Source organism: Anomalospiza imberbis, chromosome 1 (genome assembly GCF_031753505.1).
Source record: "Anomalospiza imberbis isolate Cuckoo-Finch-1a 21T00152 chromosome 1, ASM3175350v1, whole genome shotgun sequence".
NCBI lineage: Eukaryota > Metazoa > Chordata > Aves > Passeriformes > Viduidae > Anomalospiza > Anomalospiza imberbis.
Genome location: NC_089681.1, coordinates 102288654 through 102312948, shown reverse-complemented (window position 1 = coordinate 102312948; position 24295 = coordinate 102288654). Strand labels below are relative to the sequence as shown.

Here is a 24295-nt window from a genome sequence, read left to right as displayed (position 1 = left end):
TCAGAAATATTCCTGAGAAATACATTATGTTTTTTTCTTCTTTTTTTTTTTTTTTTTCATTTCTTTGTGTGAGAACTGTACTGCAATGATTTATATACAAAGCTCAGTGGTGGAAGATGCCACATGAGTGCTTCGAGCTGTGCTGTGAGATGAATGGAGTGACATAATATATTCAGCAAATATGGCAATCCTCCAGAACAGAGAAAGGTATGAAAAATTATTTCCATAGTTTAGAAAACATACACTGAAGCCAAGAACCCATAGAAAGAAAATGTATTGGCCTCTTTCCTACTAACACACAAATCACTGTGGTTCTATGTGTACAAACCATTACAGGTGTTATGGAAACACTGCAGTGTGATTTTTTGTTACTGTCTAGGTAAAAAAAAAAAAAATCTTTGTTGCTTCTTTCTCTCACTTAAAAGGAAAAAAAAAAAAACAAAACCTCACATTATAGACCATCTGTTGAAACTCACTTTCTAGACCAAAACCAAAAGGCTTATAAAGAATTTCTAAGAGTAATTATTTTTCCATATAAAAGGGGAAAACAGGAAGACGGAGATACCTGCAAAGTATGCTCAAAATTTTCCAAGAACCTTAAAAAAGTAAATATTTTGAACTGCTTATTTCTTAAAAGAAAAAAAAATCATCAAGTTATTATTTTGTGTGCTGCTTAATTGTCTTTTAAATCTAGAAGTTAAACACTGGAAATTACAGTATATGTTTATTTTATTATAATATAAACATATATTAATAAGTACAAATTGGTCCTGAAATAACAGTCTTATACATATCATAGAAGAAGAATCTAACACTGCACTCTGTGCAAACTATGAGCTTTCTAAACACAATATCTCCAGGTCTATTATCAAATAAATTTGCCTTCTAAATACCTGCCAAAGCTACATTCATATATAACTTTTCTGAAGCTTATGCAAGCAGGGAACTTGTATCCATCAGCAGAATCTAATCAGAACACCTCTAGTTTTGAACATGACTCAGGATTCTGTACATTAAGGCTCAAGAAGGAAGAAATAATTTTCCACATTGCAGGGTCTCTGTGCTATGCTAAATTAAGCAAAATAACAGCAAAGAGACAAACTGTACATTAGAAATAGTTAAAAACCAGCAGGGAGGATGGAGAGGAGTAACAAGTATTACAGTGTCTATTAACTAATGGAATGCTTATGGAAATAGGAATAAGATACACATGCATTTCAAATGAATACTTATCTATAGCACCATAAGAAAATATACAAAAAAATTTATGAGGGAAAGCAACCTAAAGTATAACACTGTAAGCATGCAGCCACTAAATTAATCTGAAATGCATTTGAATTGCTCTTATCACAATGAATTCAGTTCACAATCACAAAAATGTTTTATGTTTCCACTTTTAAACCAGTCTTCCCTAAGTACCATTAAGATTTATTCAACATGAAAATCTATCATACACTATTAGAGCATATATAAAGTACTTGCTGCATATTAATAGAGCTTTTAAAATACAATTCCTTCTTTGTGTGCTAATTCTGGAACAACTAATACTTTTGTCTTTATTGGTTACAGGTAACATTTTTTGAGGAGGTACATACAGAAAGGGTCTCTTATCCAGTAAAACTACACAGCAAAAGAGGAATCTTATACTTAATCTACTTGTAGATAATAGCATATAATTTCTCAGACAATTGCATTACGGACCATGCCATTCTCTACAATTTATAACGCATCTGATTGCCCACAAATGCTCTGCATTTAAGAAACTGTTTCAGAAGTGTTAGTGGAAAAATTCTAACCTTCATTCAACCAGTGCCCTTGCTGACTGTAGCATATGAAAGCTGACAACCAGAAAAAGAGGATAAAGTTCAAAGCAATTTTTCAATGCCTCTATTGATTAAACTTTAAAAGTTACTGTGTTTACCGAATGCCACCTGCTTTAAGGAGCAACAGATTTAAGAGAACACATAAACACTTGTGCAATAACAATAATTTTAGTAGCGAGCAAACAGGAAAGTTTTCTTAAGAAAATAATGTCTTCTGTATTTTCACCCTCTTTGTCAACTTTAACAAAGGAGAACAAAGAAGTATGTTCAATGAATGGACTTACCTAACAGCAATACCTGTTAAATTTTTGAGATAAAGCTCTTTAACACTGTATTTAATGCATATCCCATTCTCAGCCTACCTGGTGTATTCAGCAGCCGGGACATTTTGCAAGAATAGGAGATAAACTGCTCACAGTATTCAGCACTACTGGTAATGGCAGAAATCTGGTCCATTGTTGCACTGTAGTTAAGCTGCAGGACAGATAACTTCTCTGGGCTGTTGCCTCCCACAGAAGTCTGCATTTGCAGATCATGGTACACAGTTGTCCATACTTTATCCTCTGAAAGAGAGGGCAAGAAAGACAAGACAAGAACTGGTAAGAGACAGACAGTGGAACTGAGTTCAAATAAATTTAGAGATTTGACAAAAGATAAAAGCGTTCTGCAAGATATTTGTTGGTATGTGGTAGTGGGGAAGGAGGGCATGAAAGGTCATCATGTGACAGCATAGTTCCAACTATGAACTGATGGAGGGAAGAAACTCTGATCACCTTTATGAAAAGATACCAAATATACCATGTAAGAAGTCTTCCTTAAACAACTGAAGCTTACAGCTACTATGGAACGAATAAAGATTAACTTTGATTAGAAAGGCAGAAGCCTGATGCCCTAAAGATTCAAAGCCTTTATGTGAAGAACATGCACTGTGCATAGTAAACTGCTTGGGCTGGAGAGAAACACTGCTTTAGTAAAGTAGTAGTAAAGTAACAATAAGGATGCACCAAATTCTCATGTGGTTACACATTTAGCAATTAACACTGAAAATTCTTCTACATTTTTTTACCCAGGATGTGTTCTAGGGTAAAACAAAATTACTGCTTATTGAGACTTAAATATTTTAAAACAGCAGCACCATATACCTTTACTGATTTTGGTTATGGCATAGATAGCACCATCGGAACTAATCAAAGTAGAATGGAAATACAGAATCTTCTGTTTAGTTGTGAAAAGGCACAAAGAAGGAGGAAAGACAACTTCAATTTTTTTATAAGAAATACAGAAATATTGGCCAAATCTCAACATCCACAACAAACTTTTTTTGCAGGGTCATGCAAAAACTGTTATATCCAGCCCAGAACAATGTCTGTATGCATTATATTTCTTTGAAGTATAGCAAGTCATTAGTAATGTTACTGTGAACCATTTGGCAGTAGTTACCAGAGAAGATTTAAGTTGAGGTATATAATAATGAATCAACACATTCCAAACACCTTTTATAGCAAGATTTTTTGAAGTTGGAAGGTAGTTTAGAAAGGAAACAAAGACAAGGCACAGAAACTTTGCTGTTATAGACCAATCATTTATTTTTCTTAGAGGGACATTCCACTGAACCAAAATGAAAAAAAACATTATCTGAGTAATATAGGGCTTCAGAATGAAAACTATGAAGATTCAGTCAATATTATTGATACTGTCTTCCTGTAAGAATGCTATTCTATCACTTAGGTGTGAAGAATTTTTAAAATTTAGGTTGACTAGGTACCACTCCAAAAATCCACTATCTCAGCTGATATGTACTACTTATATTGCACATCTCACACAGGTCTATTATCCTCTGTAAATATAGCACAGAAAATTCTCTTTTCTCTATACATTAACCTGAAACACATCACCACAAAACTTCCTAGAAGTGAATCAGATTTTGTCAGTAATATTTGTTATGTAAGATTCTTTCACATTTGAAAGTTGTTTTTCTGTTTTTCTTTTAATTTTTCTGCCTTATATATTTTTTACCCCCGAGGGCAAAGTCAAAGAAATCTGTCTTGAATAAAAAACACAGAACCTTAAAAATATCACTAAGAATCTATTCTGGTGCCTTAAACTGGGTTGTAGGAAAGCCCAGATTCCCAAATGAGTCAGGCCTTTGCCACAGCTGTTCTGTCAAGCAACACCACTGACCACAGTTGTCCTTCAGAGATGGAGAAACAAAACACACTCATGCTGCTAACTTTGCTGTATTTATCACAAAAACAGACTCTCCAAGGAGATCACCTGACATTTTCTAAGTATACTAATTCACCTGACAGATGTGCCTTACACCGATAAAACCCATAAAATGTAGTGCATTGCAGTATGCTTTCAATTCTTCTGTGTAAATCTCTTGCCTGTAATGCAAATCTCAGTCATTCTAAAACTCATGGCCTGCACTTCAATATTTAAACTATGTGGAAACACTTTGTTGAACTGACACATACTCAAAAGTGCTTCAGTACTTCACCAAGTTCACAGGAATGTGCTCACATACACTGATGAGTTTTGGTGCGACCAAGAGTAAAGATAGCTCTCCTCATTATGATTATCCTTATCTTCAGGATTCTATACTCTGCCTTATTTTCCAGTCTTAATTTTTACTGCATAGTGTCAGGCTATTTTGGATTATATTGAAATTATATGGACCCATGTGTTTGCAACTGATATGGTGTTAAGACTTTCTAATCAAATGTTCAGAGATAAGGCAAGCAAAGCAGACAAATCCTCCACAGGTTGTACACATCACTAGCCAAATGAGATGAAATTCAGCATGTGATGCAAGATGGTTATTATTTTAATATTCATATCCTTAGTCCAAAGCTCTTTGCAAAACACAGCAATATTCTTGCATTGAGAAAAAGAAATTAAAAATCAGGAGAAAGGAATCTGACTCCCAAGTACCAATAAAAAATTTTAATTGTCACCTGCCAAATTCTATATAGAATATTTTCCAGTTTCGTTAAGAGCCTGGTATGGAAGTTTACTGCAGATTAATTGTCAAGAAAGGATTGAGGTAGTTTATACATTCACTGACAAAAACCTCTCATTTGTGGCAGAAATCACTGTACACATAAGAACACAAAACCTTCAGTAAGGAATGTACTAGGACAGTTAGAGCCTCATATTGGATTTTTGATCCAGCAAAGACTCCTAGACTAGCCACTAAGAAGGTACAGAATGTGACTAGAAATAGGAATTGTGTTAGGCACTATGTTTGAGAAGGAATTTTTCTATGGATAGCAGATTCTAGCCAATATACAGTCACTTCCCCTCCAAGTTAGGAAAAGCAACTCAATCTCTTCCTGCTGTCTAAAAGATGATGGGAGATTGATTAGCATACATCTGGTCAGATACTGAAAATAAACCTAGGTCTTATTTCACTTGAAACTAATTTTTGATAGTCTGTCTCAAATAACCCACAAACACATTCAGCAAGCTATGTTGTCCAAACTCTGGAAGGTGAAGCATCTGTGCCTGCAGGTCAGGCACAGAGAAAGTGTGGCACAAAAGTTGCAGCTTGTGTACAGAAAGGAAACTCCTTCTCTGGGTAAGGGATTTAATGCTCTTCACATATTTTCCTGATTTAACTGTACAGCATTACCATGACACAAGGAACGAAAATTGTACGGAATGGAAAAGCCTTTCCTGGGCTGGGAAAACACATTACCAGCATAATGTGTCACAGACAAAAATCCACCTCCCCTCCACCAAATGAAGATTCCTGAATACATATAGGTATATACTTGTTGGGCTGGCTTCAAGGTGTCTGGAAAGACTCAAAGGAGATAGATGTCAGGCAGAAATCTCAACCTTATCTACTGAGTGCTGATTATAAACTGCTTTTTGCCTTTTAGTCTTAAAAATTTGTTAATGTGTTTATACTTCCCATGGAAATCAGCTAGACATTTATAACTTGAAGATAAGGCCAATATCTTCACTCATGTTTTCAGTTTCTCAGAAACTCCTTATTTCTTGAGTGCATTCTTGACATAGATGGAATCAGTACCCTGCTTGCAGTCACCTTCTGTTACAGAAAAGGTAATGCAGATAGTTCACACTATCTCAAATACCTGTACCTTCACCATTTTTGGCATTGTCCCCGTGTAGCTGAGAACAGGATATGGTATTCATAGTAAATATATCCTTATTTTCTGTCAATAGTACACAGAAGTCCCATTTAAGATATGCAGAAGTGAAAGATCTGTCCTAGTTAACAGTAATTTGATACATATTCCTGGCAATTACCATCACTGCAATACTGGAATGAACATTCCCCTAATACACCAGCAGTTATTTGAAGAACACCTAGCATATGGCTACTGCTAACCACAAGTGTTTAGAGACAATTTGTCAGCCACAGCTGTGTGTATGACTTATGCACCACCAAAATGCACTTCCCCTACACATGGAAGTATATGAGGTCCTAACTGGATTTACTAGGCTGATTACTAGCTTTCCCACTGGAGGACAGAATACCAGCACCAGCCAATCCCTAACACTTCAGGAAAATAAGGGCCTCCAAGATGACCACTTCTTCATTTAAATGCATGTCTTAGAGATTTTTTAAATGGTGCACAGCATGTTGCAGTTGCATAGGAAAACAAATAAAGGGGTTCTTCCATTATTATGTTAGCAGTGAAGAGGAAGTATAATTTTCTTTGAATAGAATGTCAAAAGCCAGTAACCATAGATTCTTAATAGAATTCATAATGGTTTTCCCTAAGAACAATCTAATTAGATCCAAACTGCTGATACATTTGATGCAATTATAGAGAAAATAGGTTCCCTGTAATTTAGTCTGTACATTACTCTTTGCTGAAACTGTTCCTCTCTAACAGATAGATATTATAGTAAGATTAAGTTCCTTAATTTAAAAATAATTTTTAAGAAAGGAAATGGCCACTAGTTTCCTTAAAATGACAAAAAAGTGACATAATTTATTTTGCTGAGAATACTTTTCAGTTGCAATGACTGACTTACAGTTCTGCCCACTCACTACTCCTTTTTTCAATAAAAAGTGAAGTAGGTGGCTAGTAAAATAATTAATAAGTATTAGTAATGGTTCACTTATAAAAAGAGAAATGAAATTTAAATTTTCCTTGATCAACAGCTATTCAAGTGATCAAATCAAATATTAACATAAGTGACTTTTCCCACTTAATATTCAATGTATTTCATTATGTTATGATGATATTTATAATTACACTATTGCAGATAGTCAGTTTCTTCTGTTACTGAACTTTCTTCACTCATTTGCTTGGTGCTCAGGTAAGCAAGACTTGCTTCTCACAAACAAATTAGGTAATCTTTTGTAATGATAATTAATGATAATAAGTTTGAAAAATAAATTTCAGAAAACATAATGCTGTATTCCACAGCTATGGATACATTTTTCCCCTTTTATTTTAATCTACAGCTATATCTATTGCTATTAGAGTTTTACCTTTTTTTTTTTAAATTAATGGACTTATATGCTTTAGATATTATTTTATAAGGTATTTTCAAGAAATCAGAAAACAGTTTGATTTCTCAGGAAAGATCATCTGCTCTCTCTCTCTCTTCCTCGATATATCTGTGGTGGGTTTTTTGATGGATGCAGTTTCCTGACCTCAAATTTGGCTAATGTATGAGAACACCTTGGTTCCTGGTTGAAATCTGGAAGAAGATGATTTTGAGAATTCCTAAGCATATAAAAGTCTGGTGGTGGTTCTTTACTAGACATCCTGATTTTTACCATCATCAGTACTTTTGTCCCTTCAAATTAGATTACTGCACTATGTTCTACAATATAATACACTACAAATCACTCAAGAAACTAGATTGGATAACCATTTAAAAGTGGACTGCCTTCTAGGGAGGACAAAAATTGGAATTGTAATCATCTCATATTATAAGGTCTGCAGTTTTATTTTCTGATAGGAGCTTACTTGGTATTGTTAAATCGTGTGGGATGGTAATACAAAAGTCATTAGCAATGTGAATAAACTAATCACCTTTTATGCAACAGTGTTGTAGACACAAGACCTGATGTATACAACTGATGTGGAAAAAATTACAGCAGGCTATATCCTCTTCTCTATTCTTTTATATTTCTCTTGGTGTGTGTTTATATATAAAAGCTCAAAACTATATATAGCAATTTAAAACTAATTCTGCTGTGGACTTCAAAGGAGCCACAGTTAAGTTTATAAAAATGAAAAATATACATTCATTTGAAGTTAATGAGTGCTTTGACAATCTCGCTTGAGATTTGCAAATGTCAATTTTGCAGTACAGTTACTTGGGCGATATGAATTGCTATCATCTTACTAATGTAGTAAATGGGGTTTAGACAGAGAAATCCAATATTCAGAAAAAAAAAAGAGTAATTGAAGAGTGTTCTTATGAACTGAATTCTATAGGAAGCAAAGTCAGTCAGTTTCTTAATCTATTTAGGTGGTAAATAGAAGCAATCCCAAAATGTTGTTGAGCCATTCCTGCACTCATTTTCTATGTCTACTCCTTTCATTCCTTTCTTCCATTGTTTCTTGATCGAGATAATAATAAATCTTCAAATTTAACTGAGACTCTTATATTCTTTTTTAGTTATGATGGTGTCCTGTGAGGCAATACACTTCCCTTTTATTTATATAGTCTCTTTCATAACAGTCCAGGAAAGAGGAAAATTTTTTTTTTTGCGAACTTACAGTGATATTGAATGATATAATTTTCTAATAATTTATATACTTATATCCAATAGTGTATATATATTTATATACTATATATAATATAATTTTTATATAATTTATATATATATATTGGAAAAATTCAGATACTTTACAAAATAGAGTGGAATGAAGTGACCAAAATACAAATTTCAGGGAACCAAACGTTTCCAGAGAAGTGATAGTGAAATGGCTGTTCCAATGCAACTTGTTAGAAATTTCAGGGGACACTAGTGAAGTAGCATGTAGAGGATGAATTCTCTGGATTACTAGAGATGCTTTTGAACTATTCAACACAGTTGTATGTGAAAAGCTAATGACAAGAGTACCTTGAGAAACAGAATAGTGATCACTCATGCCTTCAAAGAAAAAAGACTGCAACAACAGATATTGTTATGCTAAAAAACAGTGCCTGGGGGAAAAAGTTTAAATGTGATTTGGGCCCTAATGTCAAAAATTACCTCTATGGCATGAGTTTAAAAAAAATCCTCTATTGAAAGGAATAATAAATAATGAGATACAGTATAGCCATATGAAGGAGGACTCGGATCATTTAAGTGCTGGTCTAACAGATGGCAATTGCAGTTCAGTTTAGATTAAGGAACATTAAAGTCAAGAACAAAGGACATAAAAGAATTAACAGTGTGGTTGTTTTCAGCACAGTGAGCAGTATATGGGCAAAGGCTGAAAACTTTTTTAACAGTTCGATAACTGAAGAATCAACAACTGATTCTACTATCTGAGGAGCAGCCTCATATGTAAACAAATACTATACAAATGGAAAGATCAAATGTGTCTCCTTTAAAGTATATTTCAGTTCATTCTAGCATATCATAGGAGCATATGCACTTAAAAACCAAAATCAACTACTGTCTGATTTTTTTCTTTTGCAGAGCAACATAGCACAATCCTTTAACTATGATCCCAAACAGGTCTTCCCAGAATCACTGAAAAAAGTAACACAGTTTTAAAAAATATATTTCAAAGGATGTCCTGAAGAAAATGGCTCTTCAAAGCTTTCACTATGTTAGATTCGACCATAAGAAACCATTTCCTGAGCTGTTCTGGCTGACTTTCTATTCTCATGGAGAGACAGAAAGAGACTAATGTTACCACTAAAAGCTCCCCTTACCTTTCATTCCACCATCAGCTAAGTGCTTGAATCCTCACCATACTCTTCACTGATCCAACAGTTCTCTCAAGAAGAACATACTACACTCTCCTCTCTCACATCCTGCTAACCCCACTCTGTAGACAGACAGGAAAAGGAATACAGTGTGCTGAAGTACACTTTCTAATTATTGCATCAATTAACTGAATGTTTGGCAACCTCCTCAAAATCTTTCTTTTTTTTTCAAAAGGTTCCTCCAGATTAGAGAACTTGTTTCCAAGTTTTAGTGCATGTTCTTGGTAGTTTGTAATTATTTCATCATTATTCTGAATCATATTGGCCACATTTAAATTTAGGAATCCCATTTTAATTACTACATAAACCTAAGCAACGCCTAATTAAATAACAAAAACTACCACTATACATATTTTAGTGCAAAATCATGTGTCCCATATTTTTTCACAACTGTGCTAAAATTTCTTTAGATAATTCAGAAAACATTGATATTGGATGGACAAGATGGACAGTAGAATGAAGTTTAGTTATGTTGCGACTGACAGAAGAATTTTGGTATCTTGAATGTCTTTATTTGTAATCTCTAAAATGAAGCATGACTTGAATTCTATACTAAACTACCATGCCATGCATTATTTTAAAAGACATTCTATGAAAATTTTTAGTACACCTGTGGTTTGATATGTGGCACAGAGTGACATTAGAGAGAAGAAAAAGTCAATCAGACTTCATAGTAAATTCAGCAAATTTAATAAAGTATGCTTAAAAGATTTCCCTATTCTGAATGTCATGTCATTCTGTCTCAATTTAAATTTGAGAGTAGAAGAGAAAATACATTAATTTCTATGCTAGTTTACAGTAAAACACACAGCTTGGTCCTGAGAAAAGACAAATATCCCGTTTCATTTATGAGTAACAAAGTTCACAAGTATAATTCTTCTAATGGAAGACTTAAAAGTACTATAATAATGAGGAATAAAGATCATGCTAGACCAATAAGAAACTTTTAACTTCTGGAAATTCTTGAATGTTAAGTTTTTCACTTCTTTGTAGACAAAGGATGCCTTCTCTTTCCCTCTCATCTCAGGACTACCATTAAAACATGATTAACCTGTTGCAGGGGACATAATTTTCACCTGAAGGAACAGAGTGCTTTTATACAAATGATTCTTTAAAGAAAATAAAAATCAGCATTTTCAGAAACTCCAACTATCCTTGCAGTATCCTACTCCAAGTTTCCTTTATGCATCTGTAAAGTTGCACCCTAAGTGTCATATAGCTCAAAGACAGTGCTGTGTAAAAGCAACACTCTAAGAAAGCCCAATGCTGCACCAGCTGCCTTGCTGGCTTCCTGCTAGCAGATATCCAACAGATTCTTGCTTCCAGAAAGTTCTTTCTAGCATGAGAAGAAATGAAGGAATATGTCTATTTCCAAAAACCTAGTGTTCCTGAATAGTCTTTTTATGCCTCAATATAGAAATCACAGCATACAGAAAACATCACAGAATTTGGAGAAGAGGGTGGCATATGTGAAAATGAAGGTCTTTTTATACTAAATCTAATATTACTTTCTTTTTCATCAAAGGCTTGCATATACTATTCCATATACTCCAAAACCGATGAGAAATATAACACCATATATTAATAAATTTAACACATCTCATTATGTAGAAATGATATCTTTTAAATTAATAATTCTGAGATGCTGAAAAATTCATGATTTTGCATAGTTGAACTTTGTAGTTCAGGTTGAACAGAACTGAATAGCTAAGCGTTTTGTTGTATCATTATCTGGAAAAAGAGATACTAAACTGTCTCTATTCCTACTGAGGTACAGAATATATACAGAAACCAATGATTACAACAGCAAAACATTTTCTAGAGCAATGAGAAATTTGCAAGGAAACATCTCTTGGCATTCACCAGCCTGATTTTTAGAGGTTATGGAGAATGCTACACTGGATCAGACAAATTCCACATATGGTCAAGCTGATTCCTGCAAAAGTTGACTACAGCTTATCTATGTACTCCATCTTGCTTGGCTTGGACCTACCCTTTGGCTTCTGTCAATCACTCTTTACATATACATACATAATCTTTTCTCTTGGTAAGTACGCATGCACCTCATTCAACTTTCCTGGCAACTAAGCTGTTTGACTACATTTTACTTAGAATTTTAAATGATTTCTCCATCATAATATAAAAAGATGATGTATGGAATAAAATAAGCACTTGTGAAGTGAAATTTTCAATGGCGATGGAAACAATTTAGCAATCAACTACTCAGGGGTCTTAAGTGCCTTCTCTAATTATTAACTGATTTGCTATTTATTTTATTAGGTTTCCCCACACTCAACAGATAGGAAATTTATTTTTTTTGAAGAAGACAAGCAAATTATGTCCCCTTAATATTATGGCAGCCCTCTGAATTCCATAAGGTTCTCCAGGAACAATGAAACTACCTATAGATCAAATTAAAATAGTGACATTTAAAAAGTCTATGAAGTTCCTTTTGCCCATCAGACATATATATGTACATGTGTATATTAAGCGTACACAATGGAAGATAATTCTCATTGCTTAATTTCTAAATATTACCCACTACAGAGGATTAAATACTTGAACCAAATGTTGAGATTTTATTAAGGCTATTGACTTTGTTACACTCTGAAGAGATGTAGAAATCAATCTCCTTGCAGATTTCCAAGTGCAGGTTTTCAACTTGCAGAACTGACTACACGAATTTATTTCTTCCATACTATTAGAACAATTCAAAATGCACACACACACCAAATTTTGGTGCATAATAAAACAAAAGTAGACACAAAATTTTCCCAATGAATTCAATGGGTCAATATTTCATTCTGCTTCTTTAAAAGAGACTTCTGCATTGATTAAAAGGGGAAACAGTAAAAGAAAAAAGGGGAGGGAAAATATCCTAACTCCCTTAAACTCCATGTTCATGGTCCACTGGGTGAAGAACTGGCCGAAGGGTGGGGCTCAGAGGGTTGCGGCAAATGGGGCTAGATCTGGCTGATGACCAGTGATCAGTGCTGTTCCTCAGGGTGCAATTCCAGAGCCAGTTTGTTCAATGTTTGCAAGTCTGTGGAGAATTCTAAACTGGGAGTTGTTGACTCTTTCAGAGGCTTTGTACAGGGATCTGGATAAATTGGAGTACTGTGTAATCATCCATGGCATGCAATTCGACAAGAGCAAATGATGGGTTCTACACCTGGGATGCAGCAGCTGCAGACATGAGTCTAGTTTGGGAGAGGAGTGGCTGCAGAGAAGGGTCTGGTGGTGCTGGTTGGCAGGAGGCTCAACAGGACCCAGCAGTGTGTGCACTGGCAGCCAGGAGGGCAAACCTCATCCTGGAGTGCACCAAACATCACCAGCCAGTCAAAACAAGTGATTATCCTGCTGTATTTAGCACCAATGTGGTCTCTCCGTAAATACTGTGTGAGGTTATGGGCCCCATAGTTTAAAAAGATAACTATGATACTTGAATGCATTCATAGGAGGACACCAAAGCTGGGAAGAGACTGGAATGTCCTCTGAGGAGTGACTGAGGGCACTGGGTTTGTCTGGTTTGGAGAGGAGGAAGCTGAGGGGTGACCTCACTGCTTCCTACAGCTTCCTGAAATGGGATAGTGGTCTTCAAAGTGTCCCACCACCAGCGTCCAAATTTTTCTGCCCAGGCACCTGTCCCTCCCTTGCTAGCCTTGCACTGCACACAGCTGCTGGGTGTCCCTTTAAAGTAATCTGGACATTCAGACAATGGGAGTATGGGGATTTGTAGCTGTACATTGCTTTGGGTGTAGAGATGTCAGAGGTGAAAGCAAGGCTTTTGGTTTCCTCTGCATGAACTGTGCATGGAGTAGAGCATGCGGGATTCAGACACTGCTCCTTACCCAGCACTAATACATTTGCTTACAGTGGGGTCTCTTAATTTCTAGTATCCAGAAAACTGTTTCAAAGTAGCTGATGCTGCAACTCAAACATTTCAGTGGAGCTGAAATTTCACTGTAATGTAATCTACTGAGTACCCTCTTAGTGAGTAAAATTTCACTAAACATGCAGACTGGATAGCTCAGGAAATTTATCACAAAGTAAAAGGCTTCCATCATTAATTCAAGAACCAAAACTAATCCCAGTTTTTAAATATAAAACCAGCTTTCATTTGTAGCATTTTTTCAGCCCATGCAAAAAGATTGGATACCAAAAGCAAAGCCATCTATGAAAATATCTGGCATTAAAATGCCAATGCTGAAATTCAGTGAACACTAAATTCAACAAAAGCAAAAGATCAAAATAAAGCTTTTAAGAATTCCCTAATAATGGAAAAATCTTTGCACTATATAGAAAAGGGGTGAAAAGTCCCATTTTCTTCAAAATCTATTTTACTGCAGTCACTTGGCAGATATCACTCAGGCATAAGAATATGTTGGAAATAAATGAAAAATAAAGATCCTTCTTTTGCCTTTTAAAAAATGAACAAGCAAACAAAAAGCCCCAAACCTGAAAAACATACCTACTTAAAAGAATTAAAACATTAAAAAAACCCTGGAATTTTTTACAGAGACAAAAGGACAGACTATTTGAGGGAACCGACTGCCTCTGGACATCCACAGGTCTGGGCCAGGATTTAGGTTTACTTTTATTATTTGCTCAAAAGCACACAGACAATACTGACAATTGCTCCATATGCAGTGTCATTCATGGATCTGAAGAAATAACTTAGAGATTATATAAAACAAAAAACATTATTGAAAAGGGAATAGGAAGAGAAACAATATTGATGTTGGTATTAAAATATTAAATATATTTCAACCAAGTGTTAGCAACAGAGTTAATAGAAGACATCTCCCAGACCTGGAAACAAAAGGACGTGAAGGAACAGATGTAATTTCAAGAGAAATTGTCTTTGTTCTAGTTGCGCTTTCAAAAAACATTATGTGATTTGAAAATATTAAAATTTAACCTTGAAAAATTGTCTCGGTTTGGCACTTAATACTAAAACCTGTAAGACTGATTAGTGACTTCTAGCTAGGAAGAAGGCCGAAACAGCAGCTACTCTAATTTGATTCTTCTGTCTCTGATGTAATGAAAAATGTGGTTTTGCTGGTCTCTGGCATCTGCAGTGCTTCTTTTCCGCTGCAGATGCCACAAAGCTCTGCAAAGCATTTGAAAGTACAGGTTTGCAATACAGCTGGGTGTTAAGTAACATGGTTTTTATATTCATCCTATAGTTGCAGCAAAAATCTGCAATAGTTTCAGGCAGAAACAAGAACCACTCAGAGCTCCAGGACACAGTGGTACAGACTGCAAAAATGTCAGAGATCCCCTCTGAATATTAACATTAATCAAGTAGATTAGTGCCTTTTTTTTGTAGTTTTCATTTATCATATATCTGTAATTTATAAGAAATTTGGTTTATGCAGTGAGATAGACAAGCCATGAATATTCATGCCAGTGCATAAAGTGAGTTCATAAGTAAGTTCTTTTGCTAATAACTCTTGACCAGAAATACTTATGCATATACCCCAATTGTTTCTACTCTGCCTTGCAGAGATGTCAGTCACATGAATAATCTCAGTACACTTTTTGGTTAGTATCCAATTGGCTCATCTGGTTGTTCATCAGATGCTCACCATACAACACAAGTAAGATGGACCATTTCAGTTTAGTTCTGTGGTAGTTACCAGAACAAAATTAGCAATAATGCATCTTCAAGTAGAAAAATGCTTCTGACAGAACCATGTCTGATCTACATCCACAAATAATACATACTCAGGCTTTGGAGAGCTAAGTCAGCTTCTATGGGATATCCATGTCTCTGTGAGAACACCAATTCCTGTCCACCAAGCTATTGCTAAGAAAAAGGGAATCCAGTTGAATAGTGATGGTCCTAGGTATGCAACACAATTATTTGCAACATTGCCATTTCAAACTGTTTTGTGAAGGTATTTTTTCCTACTACTACTGACATGATATTGAACATATTTAATTTTTTCTTTTATCAGTACTGACAAGCTAAATTCCACTATAGTCAGCAAACACTCATCTGAAAGAAAATCTACTGCGATTTCCATTTGTGATGCACAAGTGCATCCCAACATGAAGATAAAAAGCTATTCTCTTTGGAGGAGTATCGTCTCAAGGCTTAGGGTACTGCTTTGACAAAACCCACAAAAATAATATTAGGAGAATAATAATTTCTTCTCACCAGTATTCCTACCTTGCTTACTATTGGATGCTTCAGTGTTTGCAGAGTTAGTCCAATAAATCTCATCTAGGGTAATTGAAGATTATTACCTCAATAGCTCTCACTCAGGGAAGCATATCCTGAAACATACTAGATAAAACAAATATTTCTAGGCCTCCTGAATAAAGGAAAACTTGGGCTTGGCAAAAAAAACCTCTAAAACAGGAAGCATAAAAAGCATGTTAATGCTCTTAACAATGTGAGCTCTGAACATAATAAAAATGAACCCAGACTAACGTTGAAACTCTTGGCTTCCAGTATACAAGTGGAAGGAAATCCTTATACCTATCAGTTAATACTTTCTGAACAAGAGACCTGGTTTGCAACTGCATATTTCCAGTCCAAATCTAAAAATTTTCTCTGCAAGTTCTCTGGCTGTAGATGTTCCCTACTCACTGTACAAAGTTTCACAGCTCATCTTATGGTCATGTTGGTTGGACTCTTCTCCTAAATCATATGGAATGCTAGCATTAGTTTGTTCTTATGTTGTATCCTGTTTATTTCAACCATTCTTCACTTTCTGGTGCTGTGGAGCAAGGGATAATCTCAATAGGTTGCAACCAAGTCTGGTTCTTCCAGGAAAATTCCTCTTTAGTTTTAATGGATCTAAGTGGTCTCTTCATAACATTTTCTGATTGACTACCATATTTTCAGAGGAAGTGCTACTTTCTGTGGCCTTGAAGCTAAAAAAAGAAAGAGGCCAGTTTCCAGACGATATCAGATTTAAGTAATTTTTGCCCTTGTTGCTTATCCCCTTTCAGTCTTTTTCCCACCATGGGGAAGAGGTGGAGGGGAGTTTACAGCATACTTCTGGTGCTGCCCTAAAATGTGTGCTGAGTGCCCATACTCAAAATTAATAAAAAAGTATTGTCTTTAGGTTCACATTATAGTTACTGTGCTCTTCTGTAGAAAAGCACTAAGACTAATTTTAAGTGATAAAATTCAAACATGTAAATAATCTTGGGGTGCTCTAGGAGCGTTCAAAGATAGCCTTCACACAAAAACTTCATAACACTGTACACTCATATTCTTACATAATCTATACTAATTCACTTATTAGGAAATCCTGGGAGTGAGACATGGAAGAATCATTCTGCACATCACCTGCCTGCCTGGGGAAACTGCATCAGCAGTACATTCCCTAGATATGTAAGTACAGATCAAAATGGATATCTTCTGTATCTTATTCATTGCCAAAGTAATTTATTTTTATAAGTTGTCTTTCAGAGCATAAAAGAAAGCATGCGGTTTTTTAACAGCAATAGTGACAACACAACTTACCTGCCCTTCTAAGCAAATTTATTTAGAGAATTACACAACAAGGTGGCAGCACTGCACCCTGAATGCTGGTTGGAAATTCTAGAGTAGAATAAATCTCTTTTCACACCTAGAAATTACCTGTAATTTTTTCATCACTTGACTATCTGTTTCAGAAATAAGTGAACGTGATAGACCATTTGTGGTCTGAACAGGACTTTAGATATTTCCTGTCCTAACTACTCTGCTCTTTGAACATTTAGCTACATTGTTCCAATTCCAGAGAAATTATCAATGAGAACAACACTCTGAATGGGTAAATGGTGTTCTTCCTAGTCCCACGGTCAACAAGACAAGGCAGTAGTATTGATGCCTTTTGAAGGCTGTCCTGGAACAGAGTCTAGATGGAGTTAAAGAATAATGTACATATTTATTAAAAGGCCTTAATGGATACACCTTGGGCAGTACAAGAATCCAGTGAGAGCTATACCCAAGATGAACCCAAAATGGTCACAAAATGGACGACTGGTAACGAGGTCTCTCACATTTATAAGTTCTGGTCCATTAGCGTATTGGAGTTAATTGTCCAATTACAGCTTTAGGTTATGAAGTCCCAACCTTCTTGTTTTTCTCTCTTTGTTCCGCCATTGTTTATGCTCTTGGCCCTGAGATTTGGATCATTTGTCTTTGGGTCCCCAGCTAGAGAGGGAATTGTTTTGTCTACCTACTCTGTGATGAGAGCTTACTATCCCCTAATATGAAGCTCAGAACTACACACTAAAGCAGTACAAAATCTGAAAAATATAAAAGCCAAAACCTGAGGCATCAGTAGCAGTCAATAAAAAGTAGCCCTGGATAGGATTTGATGAGAAGATGTTGTTTGCACTGTTGATTAAGGACAAGGAAGCAGTAAGGGAGAAGCACATATGGGAAAGCATTTCTGTATATCACAAGTCCCACATGAACTTAGTGACTCACACCTTCCAGACTTTGAGGCAGTACAGCAAAAAGCCCATAGAAGTATAGATCAGCTTTCCCAGTAATATAGGGAGTACGCAAAAACACACACGTCACATCATCTGTACCCCTCCCCCCCAAACAACAGAAAAACTCTGAGAAAATATTATCATCACAATAAAAAAAAGTTTGCAAAACACCACCACCAGCTCCCACTATTTCAGGGGTAATTTAACTTAGCCTTAACTTGACCTTAATTTTCTGACCAAAAGCAATAATAAAAGTTCTACAGAAAACACAAGTTTTGTTTGGCCTTTCAATAATATTCTCTACAGGAGCAATTTTCTAGGGATAACTGAAGCATATCACTGGCCTGAAGCAGCTTGTGCCAAGTTCCTTATATCCCCAGTAGGGAGCAAGTGTGTGGGAGTGAATCCTGAGCTAAATATTTGCTTCTAACATTCCCAGTAACAGTTTGAGGTAGATGGTACTGCTCATAATTTTATTTCCAACCTTTCCTTTTTTCGACTCCCCCAGTTATGGACGTATTACTTGAAATATAGGCTTGTGGCATCCTTCAATGCACAGAATTCTAAAAAGGATTGTTGTATTTTAATTTCTGAGAGCTTGATTTCCAACAAATGAGGAATAATTTCTGGTTGCAGGTGATGTGAGGATTTTTTGCTTCTCCTAGACCAAATAATTCAGCAAAACAAAGACTCTGCTTTATTTTCAACTAAGTCTGCTGTGTCACTCCCAAAAGACAATTTGTTCTCGTGCTTTGAGGTCATTATACATTTAGTCATCTTATGCCTGATGTATGAATGTTTACTCCACCTACGAGCATCTCAAATGCATTAAGACGATGACAAGACATAACATACTTTTATTCATGTATATTCTTATATGATGCTTCAGAATTTGAAGTGGGGCAGAAAAGAAGAGGAAGAATTATAGGAATGCAGTCAGACAGCCAGAAATGTTTCTATTACTTGTTGACTTAAGAAGCCACCTTGAGTGTCAGTGATAAAGCTTGTTCTCTTCTGAAACAGAGCAAATCAAGAACTTTGTCCTGGAGGCAGACTTCACATCATATTTTTTGTTTTATGGTTTAGATATTTTCTGTGTTGTTGTAAACTGGGATAGCTTTTGTCTTTCTACACATGCAAGGGTGAGTGCAGAAAATATCTAGAGATATTCCAACATTATTTAGGGTCACGTAAATTTAACATGATTTACTCAAACCCTAAATCCATGACATCACATTTTCGTTATTACACATTTTTGCTTAATGAAGTCACCAGGGGCTCATTCACAACCTTTCCCCTCCCCCACCTCCAAATGCTGTGATTTTATATTATGAAGACCCCTGAGATTATTAGAACCTTCATCTCTGTGTGGAGGCTTTTTCTATGGCAGTGTATGTTTAAGTCATGAACATTATAAAAGGTAAGTAAACAAAACCCCTCACAATCCCATGGCCCTTAATACCAGGCTGTAGTCCTTTATTCTTCCATCCTTAAAAGCCTGACAATATGACAAACTTGGCATGCTGTCACAGAACACAGCAACAGACCACTCACTCATTCCTCATTCTTCATCTAGATAGTGGCTTTAACCAGTCAAGCTCAAATAACTGCCAATCACAAGGGCGCCTAACAACATCACTTTTAAGTGATAACCTGAGGCACACCCAACAAACCAAACAGAAGAACATCCTGATTTATTTCACAGGGACCCCAGACAGCAAGCTGCATCTAATCAAGATGAGTCCAGGTAAAGGCTAATAATTACAGTCTGTCAACTGATTGAGGCTGAGTGGAAAGTTGTATCCAGATGGAAAAACAACCATGATCATTTTTGTAGCAAGTCAGTACTGTGTTCCACAGCAAGGGAGAAAAATACTCTAGTCAAATTTGTTGAGATACATTAAAGTTCCACAACGAGCAAGAAAGCCAAACTTGACATAAATTAAAAATAACAATAACAAGAAAAGCTGATTAAAAAAGAAAATATGTACCCATGAAACCTAGAATAAAAAGGAGATGCCTTGTAAATAAGAGCAGATGAAAATATAATCAATGAACTAAAGCTGAGATGCAGGATGCTTCAGCCAACTTGGCAGGCAAAGATGTAAACATAGTCTGCTCTGTTTCCAGGTTTCTCATGGGTCTATTTTACTCTGATGCTTGGAAGGTGAACCCACCTTAGGAAGAAAGTCTGCCATCAGAGTTGGTGCTCTAGACATGATGCCCTGATGTTTCAATTACTATTTTCTTTTTTTACAGAGAGTCCTGTGTGACAACCTAAAACAGTGAAACAGTGTCCTAAATACATTGATACGTCTCCCTTTTTTTTTTTTTTTTTGTTATGTTTGTTTCTGCTCTTATTTCATCTGCAAGGAAACAAGCTTGGATACCATGCAAAAACAGCCCCAATTAATTTCAAATATTTGTTTCTCTTTTTACCTCTCAGATGTAATTTTAACTTGCAAAAATGACTGACAGACTATTAAAAAAGCCTCCCAAAACCCATCTACAAAGGAAAGAAAAGTGTATGAGATGCTGTTAGAAATAAAATCTTCATTTCATATGTAAGAATTGAGACAATGAAGCAACTTTTCTTCCTCTATTTTAGGCAAGGGACTCAAATATTATTATTGAAATCTTTCTGCAATGAGATTACACTAGGTAAGGTCTCCATAATTGTCATCAAACAACTTAGCATTGCCCAATGACAACTTTTTTTTGGCCTTTAAATATGTATTCATTCTATTCTATTTAGCAAGTAAAAGTATTAACTTCTTCCATAAATCTTTACTTTATTGAATTAAATTGCTCAACATTTCATTTTATATATATATATATATATATATATATATATATGTATATACATATATATATATATGCATGAAGAAAAGTTCTGGTACCTTGGAAGTTCAGTAATGCAGTTCTCAGGAAAAAATTCTCATATGAGAAAACTCTTATATGGATATGAGCAATAGATTCAAACATTTACTACTTCTAGGGCACTTTTCTTTAAGATCTAGTGATGGCACATTTATATTCATGCCATATGTTTCTAAATATTTCATAGTATAAAACACTCCATTGACCCACATTACAGAGAGAAGAGAGAAAAGTCACAGGATACAACAGTTGTGGTTGTTTAATGTCTGCTCACAAAATCATTGCAGTAATTATCACGTGTGCCACTTCTGTTAAAAAAGACAAGAGAGAGAAGGGAAGGAGGAGAGTGGGTAGAGAAGTCACCTCGTACATTTGACCTTAATGAGGCAGGCTATGAGTACTCATAATGATTTCTCAAACTGTTTGAAGATGAGCAGCTTGAGGCAAATGAATTGTACTAGAAAGGAGATAGGCTAAGTACCACTCAATTGGAGCCATTATGCTTGCAGCTATTTGGATCCTGAAATGAGATAAAAGCTGCATCATGGAGGCATAAAGACTTCAGGACCAATAGAAAGAATTAACTGACATATCTTCTGGTAAAATACATTATGAAACCTTTCTGTTCTACTTTGCATCAGTAGTCTAAGTGATGAACCACTAGAAACAGCAGGCTATGATTTTCCTCTCCTCAGCTTAAAGCCTCAAGCAACTACAGTAGTAGAAGCTGATCTGCCTCTCCTGCTGACATCCCTTACAGCCATTAGGATAAATAACTCGTCCCTTATGGTCCCTTTGCACTGTTCCTCTACTTATTCCTGATGCTAAAAATTCTTGCAGGCCAAAAACACAAAGAAAGATCTTAATAATCTTACTCATCTGACACTTTTCCCCCATCCTCCTTGTACCAAACAGAGAAAAAGAGAAACATTAATAATGGGGAGTAATCAATTTATTTCTTGTGTCTTTTTCAATGGGACTAAAATGAAATCTGTCAGAGGAAAAGGAACCTGGCCTAGAGATTCAGAGCATGGAATGAAGCTACAATATACTCAAATTTTGCACAAAAAATTTAGGCTATTAAGATATTCTAACAAATACCTTAAAAGAGCAATTCTTTCCACTACAGCTGCTGCTCTAATGACAATTAAGGAAAAAACAGGAAAGGTCAAACTGGATAGTGAGAGACCAACCCTCCAACTTTGGAAAAAACCAGTTTGAATACGGAGTCTAACTTTGCCTTGTGGACCTGCCTCTAAAAGAGGGTAAGATGACAGAGCTTTGAAAGAGTTCCCTGTTGACCTTAGCCACAAAAGAGGCTAAACTGAAAAGCAGTCTAATGGTTAAACATTGTGCCACAACACAGCATCGAGGAATACTTTTTCCATTAGTGCCTTAATTTGAAAAATTCCAACTTTCTACCTCTAAACATTTCCAATACTGGTTTAAAAAAAAAAAAAAAAAAAAAAAAAAAAAAAAAAAAAAAAAAAAAGCAAAGGAAAAAAAAAGCTTCCTAAAATTTACATTGTTCATACAGACAACCATTTACAGAACTGTGTAACATGAACAGCAATGCCCAAGATTTTGAAGAGCTGTTTTATTGCATCAGAAATAGATAGTTTGAATGTAATATCTCAGACATTATGAGGGCATAAAATATGAGTGCTTGGTTCCTCTTCACTATCAGAACACAGCTCTGAGTACAACCTTTATTTGGAGAAGACAAGGACAAGAGAATTGGAAGAATTGGAGAATTGGGGATTTCTTTGAAAATAGAGTTATTTGCAGAGACCATGAACTGCTGTGGGGAGCACATGCAATTACATATTTCCGACTATGCACTATTGAATCACCAGCACATCTTAGAAACCAAAACAATTTTTAGTTACCACAGTGACATCGGTGAAGGGGCGGGGGGGTCTTGTCATGACACTCACCAGTTTACTAAATTAAGACACAATAAATTGGGATATGGATTATGCCCAGAAATATGCTCAGACAGCTGTCTTCTGGACCATAATTTTCTCTCTCTTTCTTATTTTTAATATTGTTTGTCACATTTGGGTACACTAATGCTTTCTGACTATAGACTCTGTAGATGAAATGCAGATATAAGGATAAAATGATGAATTTTGTGGCTCCATATTTGTGATACAGTATATTAAAAGACTAAAGACATAATTTTGCAACAAACAATTTCAGTGACTTTTCAGGATATTGTCCTTGCCCCAGAAGGCTTACAGTCAAGTGAGAGTGAAGCCTACTATCCAACATTTTGTTCTAGTAAAACTATACTACAGTAATTGTGAAAGTAGTACATGGCTGTTAAACCACCTTGTTTTGCAAAGATTGATATTCACTTTGCCAACTTTGTGGACTTTCAAGGAATGGAATTAGCAAGAAGCGCTTCATATTTTTAGCCATTAAGATGTTTTCTACTTGTTAGTTTTACCTGAACGAAAGAAGGCGAATTCATGTCTTGTGTAATAATTTAATATAGAGTTGTTTCTTTGACATAGCGGAAGAATAGGAACACTTAGATTTGATTCTCAGACTAAAAATAGAAAATATAGTTAAGAATCTCTATCAAAATAAAATTTCACTACCATGTCATATTATTTTTATTAATTTAGTATACTCCACATCAGTATAGCTTAATTTATAGGTTACTTAGCTTTATGTTCACAAAAAAATGTTTAATTGTAATTCAGGTAGTTAAAGTTTTTTTCAAATATAGTTCTAGCAGTACCATAGACCTGCACAAGCTGGATACTAAATTTTTTTGAGAATTCTGCTCGGATTCTTACATGCTTTAGTGCTCTCTGTTATATGACAAGATATGTATCATTGCTACAGAGTTCTACAGAACTGTGTTACTGATGAAGCAAAACACTCAAGTAACCTCCTTCCCTACACTAGGTATGTGTGCTGCTGATAATACCCTATAGAGATTCACAAAAAGATTTAGGGTGTTGTGCTAAAATTGTAGCTCTTTGCCCTCAATCCTTAGTGCCTCAGATGACCACTAATCAAAAGAAAACAAAAACTGTGGCAGCTGCAATGTATAGGCACTACACAGGTGATGAACTTTACTCTGCTAGGAACAACTGTCAGTTTTAGAAGCACAGATTAAAATTACTTTCCATCAATTTTCACATATCTCTTGCAGTCATTTGCATTGTAATGAATAAATAGTTGTTTGAGGTTTTTTTTTAAACTGC

The 24295-nt window shown here is 35.5% G+C and overlaps 1 protein-coding gene across 2 annotated transcripts in view; it reads right to left on the bottom strand.

The window, feature by feature from the left end:
* Positions 1 to 24295, bottom strand: part of CNTNAP2 (contactin associated protein 2) — a 1020441-nt gene that overhangs the window by 301150 nt on the left and 694996 nt on the right. For both annotated transcript variants that reach the window (XM_068202989.1, XM_068202997.1), the window contains one exon: positions 2186 to 2386. In XM_068202989.1, coding sequence (XP_068059090.1) covers positions 2186 to 2386 — 201 coding nt within the window. The remainder of the gene's footprint in view (positions 1 to 2185; positions 2387 to 24295) is intronic.